The sequence below is a fragment of the Microchirus variegatus genome (assembly GCF_963457635.1).
Source record: "Microchirus variegatus genome assembly, chromosome: 19".
In the NCBI taxonomy this organism is placed as follows: Eukaryota; Metazoa; Chordata; class Actinopteri; order Pleuronectiformes; family Soleidae; genus Microchirus; species Microchirus variegatus.
The window spans coordinates 9,544,668-9,553,922 of NC_139820.1; the positions used below are offsets into that span (position 1 = coordinate 9,544,668).

At 46.7% G+C, this 9,255-nt stretch overlaps 1 protein-coding gene across 1 annotated transcript in view; it reads right to left on the reverse strand.

The window, feature by feature from the left end:
* Nucleotides 1–6,058, reverse strand: part of LOC310940709 (complement C3-like) — a gene marked incomplete at both ends in the record, with an annotated part of 33,478 nt that extends 27,420 nt beyond the window's left edge. The window contains 8 exons of the mRNA XM_083905700.1: nucleotides 1,789–1,891; nucleotides 2,026–2,113; nucleotides 2,206–2,288; nucleotides 2,763–2,857; nucleotides 3,177–3,250; nucleotides 4,301–4,463; nucleotides 4,787–4,979; nucleotides 6,000–6,058. Coding sequence (XP_083761826.1) covers nucleotides 1,789–1,891; nucleotides 2,026–2,113; nucleotides 2,206–2,288; nucleotides 2,763–2,857; nucleotides 3,177–3,250; nucleotides 4,301–4,463; nucleotides 4,787–4,979; nucleotides 6,000–6,058 — 858 coding nt within the window. The remainder of the gene's footprint in view (nucleotides 1–1,788; nucleotides 1,892–2,025; nucleotides 2,114–2,205; nucleotides 2,289–2,762; nucleotides 2,858–3,176; nucleotides 3,251–4,300; nucleotides 4,464–4,786; nucleotides 4,980–5,999) is intronic.
* Between the last annotated feature and the right edge of the window lie 3,197 nt (nucleotides 6,059–9,255).

Below are 9,255 nucleotides of genomic sequence, written 5' to 3' on the forward strand. Positions count from 1 at the left end.
GATTCCTTTCCACCCCGGAATCGCTACCTCCTGTTCCTCTCCGTTCCCGTTGTCATCTCCACGCCAGCATCGCCTCGTCGCCCTTCTTCGATCTTCGTGTGCTTCCCGACTCCGCTCTTCGTCATCTCGAGTGAGTCCGTTCCCTGGAGGAACAATCACGAACTGTGTCGCCACGAAGAGTCGTTGAAGACGCTGACTTTGCGTTCGCTGGACATTCAACCCGTTTCTGTCTCTGTCCCCGTTGTCACGTTAGCTAACACAGCACGTGCTCGTCGTTTGTTTATATATCTATATATATATCTATAATTATATCTATATTCTTATATCTATATTGTTATTGTTATATATATATATATATATATATATATATTCTTATTGAGTATACCGCTGGTCGGCTATTGTTGTTGTATATTTATTATTATTATAATAAATATTGTTATATTGATACCTGGTTGTCCTGCTCTGCATTCGGGTCCACGCCTAAGTCCTCGGCTTTTCCCTTTAAAGGGAGAAGCGTAACACTTTTAAGATAAAGCAGAAAGCTTCCAATGAAATACATTTTGGCAATTTAAGTAGAGTACAGAATACCAGGTCCTTTGTGTATAGTGTATTGTATATTGTGTATTGTGTCTAGCCTGCACCTTCCTGCAGCACCAGCAGGGAGCCAGCTCCCCGATACCTACAGTAGACAAAGGTAGAGTCTTTGTCTATTGGAGGAATGCGAAGGGGGAGCTGCTCAGGCATAAATGTGGAGTGTTCACTTTGCTCTGGGTCTTTTCTCCAGCAAGGATCACACCTGTGAAGATTGACCTTTTCCTTGCAACGAAAATAAAACCTTGTCAGCCGGCAGAAGTTCTCCATTTCATTCTTCACCAGCAGCAGAGGAATTTCCACAACAAAGTTCAGAAACGGAAAGCTTTTTTTCCCATTTCAGTAAGGTAAGCTAAGGCATTACGGCGTTTGGTTCTCTGAAGAAAAGTGCTTCAATAAGCAGGAACCAAGCCAAGAAGGGCCTTATAAACCAGAATCATCCAGTGTGTGTAGCATCTTACAGTCAGGGAGGGCATGGAAGCTTTAGCATACAGTTTGCAGTGGTGGGTGAGGCGGCTACAACCAGTGATCACAATGAACAATGGTAGTCAAGGACTGTAAGCAGCTGTTCGAAGCACCCATAAATAAGTAGAGGTAAGACGGTAACTGATATCAGAAGATTCCTAGCTCGGAGGGTGAAACATGACTTGTTTCTGGAAAAGAAACCAAAATTCACCCTTAACCAAATTTCTAAAATAACTTTGAACGATAGCTCCCCATCAATAATGAATTTGAATGAATGCAAAAATGTCAATGTTTGTGCAATTGAGTGTGAACAACTGTAAATTATGGAATCATCAGCGTACAAATGGTATGAGGCATTTGACTAGTTTGCACACAGATCGTTTATGTAGATTCTAAACAAAATGGGTCCTAGGACTGAGCCTTGAGGTACACCCTTTGTGACCTCAAGAAAGGTGGAACACACTCCAGCCTCCAGTCTGAACACATTGCATCATATTTGCCAAATAATCTTTAAACCAATTGGCAGATTGTGTGGAGATGCCATTTTTCATAAGAATATCTAGCAAGAGATTGTGCTCCACAGTGTCAAATGCCTTGGACTGGTAAATGAACAGGGCAACGCAAAACCTTTTTGAGTCCAATGCCTTAAACACATCACTTAAATATTTTAGGGCAGCAGTGGCAGTGCTGTGTTGCTTCCTAAAACCTGAACAAATGCAAGTATGTCCTCACCGCTACTCTCTGAAGAGCATTTGGAAAGCTCCTCTTCTGAACTCCAAGCACAACCCCAAATGCCACGTATGCTGTGCCAGTCACCTCTTCACCAAACAGATACCTGAGGCCACAAGAAACAGTTTCAATGAAAGTCGGACTAAAACAGCAACACAACCTCTTCCTTTGGAAAGAGGAGTTGGATGACACACGCGGTACCCCTGGTTTCCGTAAGCCAGGTAAATAACACATACGTACGTAGCTTTGATGTTGACAGTGAGATCTGGACTGTCCACATAGAAGAAGGAGCTCACAGGCATCAACTTCACCTCAAAACCTGGCAGCACTGGAAATATATATATGTGTGTGTCCAACATCAGAATCATGAGTCCTTGTTCTTTTTTTCTTACTGTAACAGCAGGTAAAATGGGGACTCACCATATTCTTTGACCTCAAACTCTGCAGTGTAGCTCTCCTGTGGGGTGTTGCGGAATTTGGCCACCAATTTCCACACTCCATGACTGACGCACACACACACACACACACACACACACACACACACACACACACACACACACACACACACACACACACACACACACACACACACACACACACACACACACACACACCCCACACACACACAGCCAATATTATATCTCACTATGATTGACCAATATTGACCATCTCTATGAACATTATCAGGACTTACAATAACTATTTGACTATTATTGACCATTATTAGGACCATTAATATGACTATGACTGTAATCATTGTGACTCACAATAACTGACTATTATGACTATTAGCCTTGGGAGACTTCATACAGCAGAGCTCTCAGACAAGCATGCAGGGAAAGCTCAATCGGTCATACTAAAACTAGGAAGCAAGTTTTTTACGATTGTTTGTGTAATTATCTGATTATAATAAAGGTCAATGATAGTTTACACTAGCCAATTTCAAATTTAAATAATAAAAACAAAATAAAACTAACCTGACATTTTCATCAAGATTGTAATAACCAGAGAGGATCCCAGATGTTGAAGAGGCCAAGAGGTAACCAAGAGGTAAAACGATGCCATAAGGAGTCTAAACAAATAAAAACAAAGTAATACCATTAACAGTGACCCAGACCTCTTTACAAATTAGCACAGTATAACTGTGCCACAGCCGAGACTTAGCAACAAATGGTCATGCCTGACTGTCACTTGGCTATTTCGCCCGAATGTTCAGTTGTGTTTCAGTTCAGTGACTGAGTCAGATTTCTGTTGAAAACCATGCATTTAGTTTTGTTTGTATTTAAAACTAAAGTCCAGAACAAGTGTGTTGGACGTAATGGAAACTGGCCTGCAATGAAGACAAAGCAGTAGTCGGGAAGGAACTAGATGTTTCGTATAGATGTATATACCATAATCTCAGTGTCAATGTCGACCCTCTCCACGGGCTCCATACGAGGCGTCACTGCAAACATCCTGTAAAGAACTGACAGGAAGAGAAAGAGGCTGATTAGACTGATTCAGTTTACAAATGCACCGTGTTTCTTCTTTTCGGTGTCCTGAGTCTTTAGAATCAGTTCACCAACAAGTTTCGTTCAAAAGATTCGCTCACCGGAAACCGAATTGGAACTAGACTGTGTGTCTTTATGTTCTCGCTTCACTAAGTGTAAACATCTTGCGCCGACTACACTCACTCACTGAGTGAGTGACTGATTCGTTCAATATGTGTCAATATGCGCTTTTCCACTAAACGGTTCCAGCACGGCTCGCCTCAGCTCAGCACGACACAACTCGACACGGTTTGATATGGTTTTCTTTATTACTATAGTTACGTGGGTGGAGTCATCATGGCATGGCTGCATGAAACTGCCCTGATTTTGTTTCATACGTGAGACACACAAACTCTTGACTATTGACTTAAGAAGTTGCTTTCACCATTAGATGACTCAGTACACCGATGATCAGTTCATTAAAACGATTTGTTCGTGCGGCAGTGCTGTCGCAAAATTCTCTAGAATTCTATATATATAATTCTAGACTCTAGACATTAAATATTGAGATTTTTTAACTGATCTACAGTTTGGCATTTTTCGGTTTGATTCTTGTGTCGAACGTTGTGCTCAAGACTCAGTGATGACACTCTGCCAATCAGTGGCCAGCAGTCTGTCGGCGTCGAGTATGTTCGGAACCTCATCAGAGCAGGTACTAAAATAATACCACGTAATGTCACAAATGGAAAACCAAAAAACCCCAAAATGTGCCGAGTTGCGCCATGCTGAGTCGAGCTGTGCTGGAACTTATCGCGCTTTTTCCAGCGCCATATGCGTCGGCAGTAAACGAATCCCCTTTGCCCCCACCCACTACCACAAGCCCACTGTCTCACTCAGCAAAACTCAGCTGAACTGTGAGACGAACACATTGTTTCAGTAAGTGATTCAGTTCAGTTCGTTCACCCGAACGATTCATTGCAAACATGCAAACAACACTATGTCACAGAGATGTGTGTGCTTTAGCACCGATGTTGTACTGAACACACCTTTACTCCCGGGGGTGTAGAGGCTCTTGTCAGTCTGAATGAAGATGTAGCCGGACTGGAAGGACACAAGGACGACTTTCTCCAGCAGGCGGTCAGGGAACTGAGCTTGCAGGTAGACGTTCTGCTTCACGGTGGCATCTCTGCTAAACCCTTCAGGGGGGATCTGAAGACAGCATGTACAGAGGAATCAGTAATGAGGAGCAGGACAGGTTTGATGATTAGACTATAGTGATCCCACACCAGGGAAATTCTGTGGTGCACTCACTCACCCTCTCACACTCAAGGTATTAGTTAATTACATGTCATTAACCTTGTGCTATCTCTCCCTATTTTATGCCTCTCCTTCCTGTTCTCACTCTCTCCGTCCTCATCTTGCAGACTGCAGGATCCAGATCCAGGTTCGAAGTGAAAAATAATGCAAACAATTCACCCGAGATCTCTCATCTGCGCTAATGGTTGGATATTTATTAATAGTGTTTCATTTACCTTTATTTGTCCAAGTGCCTGGAAATAATTTGTACTGTTAAGGGTCACAGTTGTGGTCACCAGCTCCGTGGTGGTTGGATGGTTCATCACCTTGATCCGAACCTGTATGTTTCCCCCTGTACAGTCTTGACACTCTACAAAGATGTTCTCTGTTGTTCCGACACGCAACATGTTTGGGGCAGACATCACCTTCCTACAGAGAACAGGAAAAGACAGATGCTCTTGTCAGATTACACAATGTAATGTTAGATTTACTTGTATTTTTTTTGCTGGGCGTTTCATCTTTATGTTTTGTCTTTATCAAACAATCACTTGGTTTGCTGATTATCTGTCCAACAGAACGCAGTATGTTCCAGTGGCTGGTTCCTCTTCCCCTTTTCTTGAGGTCACTAAAGGTGTGCCACAGGGTTCAGTCTTAGGACCCATTTTATTCTCCATTTATAGCAACAAACACTTGTCAATTATCACTTTTGGCAAAGTGATTTTTTGTCAAATGTCTTCTATCATTTTTATGCTGATGACACCATAATATATTGCCGTTCTCATTCGATTTCACAAGGCTTTCAAGTTTTTTTTTATTTCTCAGAGTGAAGCTTAACTTCTACAATCAAAGTCAACCTTGCTTCTCCCCTCAGACTTTGGAAGCTTCTTGTATCAGCAACCTTTGATTATGGCCACGTCCTGTATTTGAGTGCTTCAACTAAATGTTTCCAGTCTTTGGATCCTGTCGATCACTGTGCCTTGTGTTTTGTAACTGGTTGTAGTCACCTCACACACCACTGCGAACTATATCATAGACCTGTCTGGCCTTCGTTGAGTGACCGCGGATAAACACATTGGCTGACGCTGTGTTACGAGGCTCTTCTTGGTTATAATGCATCCTCCTCCTATTTTATGTATATTTCTGCAAAGAATAACAGTGACATGAATCCAGTGACATCTTTCATTTGACTGTTCCACATGTTCGGACTGAACTGGGGAAAAGTGGGTTCAGTTTCATTTACCCTTCACCAGTAACACATACTGTACTGATATTTACACATCTTAGCAAATCCCACAAGTGTTCCATTTACTATGACACCCAACATATTCATATATACCCTGTGGTTTGGAGACATACTCACTTCGTTATGATTTTCGAGACCTACAAAATAGGCTTAGGTCTTAAAGGGTTAAAGGCCAGGTCGGATAAAGGAACAGTAGATCTACTCACAGTGGAGAGCTGTCAACCAGAGTAGTCACAAAGGCCAGAGAGGCCAGCAGCCACAACATCATTCCCATTATCCTTCCTGATGGTTTCTCCACAGCTTGCTCCTTTTGTCCTCTCAAGTCCTTCATTCAGTTCCCCTCTGACTCATCATCTTCTTCCAAAAAGTTCTGTACGAATGCAGAACAACATCATTTTCTAGCAGCAGTTGAGAAATGGTTCAGTTGAAGGTTATCTACGTCCAAAAGGAAAAAATAAACATGAGAAAATCAATAACTGTGCAGTGATTAACAGACTCCTACACATACAAGTGAATCAACAGTGCAACGCTGTTCTGCATTTCTATTTCTGCGTTTCATGAAGCAATTGTCCTTGGTGTCTTTTTGTTGTTTGGCTATTTAAAAGTCAGCTTGCTAAATCAGCACATAGACCTCATCACAAACAGTAAATACATTCCAAGAAGTTGGCTCCCCGTTTTGTGGATCCATTCACCATCTGAAGGCACCTCCTCCCTGAGTGCAGTACGTTCGCTCCGTGGGTCAGTGAGTAAGTGACAACGCGAACAAGATTTATGTCCTCAGCCACAGTTCTGTGTGTCCGTTCGTTCCTCGGCCACAGTTCACCAGCTCTCTGTGTCAGTTCGTTCGCGAGATTCACGTCCACAGCCACAGTACACCAGCTCTCTGTGTGTCAGTTCGTTCCTCAGCCACAGTACACCAGTTCTCTGTGTGTCAGTTCGTTCTGTAATGATTAAGTGGCGTGGACCCGAAAGCAGACGGAGACGGAAAGCTATTTCAAAACAATATAAATTTATTAACAAGAACGTATAACATAAAACGACTTCCCAAAAGTGGGAAGCGATAGGGGATAGATGGAGAGATAGGGGGAAAATTGTCCTTGCAGCTACTGCGGGGGTGACTCGGCAGGTCGGCGGAAATCCAGAGTGGAAACAACTCACGAACGTGGCACAGGAGATCCCAGGAGAATAGGGAGACCGGAACAGCCAAGGAGTTGAAGACCAGCAGGAGACGTGACGACCTGGAGCGGAGACGAACGGGTAAGTATCTTTGTTCGGTAAGTACAGCGAGAGAGCTAGCAGCATGTCTTTACCCATGTAAGTTGGAGAACGATCTGACACCGGTGAGGAGAAATGGCTCCGCCTTTAAGCCCCGCTGATTACCCATCTGGTGCAGGTGAGGAGGAGCCGCGCAGGTGCAAATGATCACCGGTGTCTGGGAACTGGGTCAGCCACGCCCCCTGCAGAGTCAGAGGAGAGGGGAAAGAGCAGCAGCCACAAAAAACAACACTAATAATAAAATTGAGGAGAAGGTGCAGGTGGAATCGTGACAGTACCTCCCCCTCAAAGAGCGCCTCCTGGCGCTAGGCCAGGCTTATCCGGATGGGTCCGATGGAAGTCCCTCAGCAAGTCTTTGTCCAGGATGAAATGGCGTGGAACCCAGGATCTCTCCTCCGGGCCGTACCCCTTCCAGTCGACGAGGTACTGGTGACCCCGGCCCCTGCGTCGACTGTCAAGGATACGCCTGGCTGTGTAGGCCTCCCCCCCGTCGATAAACCTGGGTGGAGGAGGAGGGTTGGAGGGTGGGACCAGGTCCGACTCCTCCACTGGTTTTAGGAGGGAGACGTGGAAGGTCGGGTGGACTCGTAGAGCTCTAGGAAGCTTCAGGCGGGCGGCGGACTTGTTGACCATCCGCTCGATGACAAACGGCCCAATGAAACGAGGCGCCAACTTCCGGGACTCGACCTGTAGGGGAAGGTCTTTAGATGACAGCCATACCTTTTGTCCCGGACGATAGTCTGGAGCCGGGATGCGGTGGCGATTGGCCTGCCTCTGGCTCTGGATGGAAGATCGTTGAAGGGATGACCGGACCTGTCTCCACACCGCGTGGCACCGGCGAAGGTAGGTCTGGACAGAAGGGACGGCGACCTCCTCCTCCTGGAAGTCGAAGAGGGGTGGTTGGTAGCCCAGGGTCGCCATGAATGGGGAGATGCCGGTAGATGCGGAGACCAGGGAATTGTGCGCGTATTCCACCCATGGAAGCATGGAACTCCAGGAGGCGGGGTGGCGGGCGGCGACACAACGGAGGGCACTCTCCATACTTTGGTTGGCCCGCTCTGTTTGGCCGTTAGACTGGGGGTGATACCCGGACGTGAGGCTGGTGGACGCCCCCAACGCCGAGCAGAACGCCTTCCAGACCTGGGAAGCGAACTGAGGCCCTCTGTCTGATACGATGTCCTGCGGGAACCCGTGGAGTCTGAAGACGTGTTCGACTAGGAGGTCCCCCGTCTCGATGGCAGTTGGGAGCTTGGTGAGCGGTATATAGTGGACGGACTTCGAAAACCGGTCCACCACCGTCAGGACCGTGGTGTTTAGGCGAGACGGTGGTAGACCGGTAACGAAGTCCACCGCAATGTGGGACCAGGGACGACGTGGGATGGAGAGCGGCTGCAGGAGACCAGCTGGAGGGCGGTTCGAGGTCTTCCCTCGGGCACAGACGGGACAGGCTCGGATGAACTCGGCAGTGTCCTGAGGCATGGAGGACCACCAAAATCGCTGGCGGAGGAACCGGAGAGTGCGATTGTGGCCGGGATGACATGTGAGCTTAGAGCCATGTGCCCATTGTAATACCTCAGATCGTGCCGCGCCCGGGACGAAGAGCCGGTTGGGAGGACCGTTTCCTGGGTCTGGTTCCTCTCGTTGGGCCAGACGGACCCTCTCCTCCACCGGCCAGGAAGCAGCCCCCACGATGCAGGCTGGGGGAATGATTGGCTCGGGAGACAGAGAAGGTGGATCAGGTGAGAATAGTCGAGATAATGCGTCTGGTTTAACGTTCCTTGACCCAGGTCGGAAGGTGAGGGTAAACACAAATCTCCCCAGGAACAGGGCCCAACGTGCCTGTCTGGAGTTGAGACGTTTAGCGTCTCGTAAATATGATAGATTTTTATGGTCTGTCCAAACGATAAACGGAAAAGACGCACCTTCCAACCAATGTCGCCATTCTTGAAGCGCCAGCACGACCGCCAACAGCTCCCTGTTCCCCACGTCGTAGTTCGCCTCGGCAGGGGAAAGGCGTCGGCTGAAGAAAGCGCATGGGTGCAGTTTTTGGTCGGCAGGCGAGCGTTGCGAAAGAACGGCTCCAACTCCAGTGTCGGAGGCGTCGACCTCGACGACAAACTGTAGGGAAGAGTCAGGGTGGGAGAGGATTGGTGCAGACGTGAACAGTACCTTGAGTCTCTGGAAGGA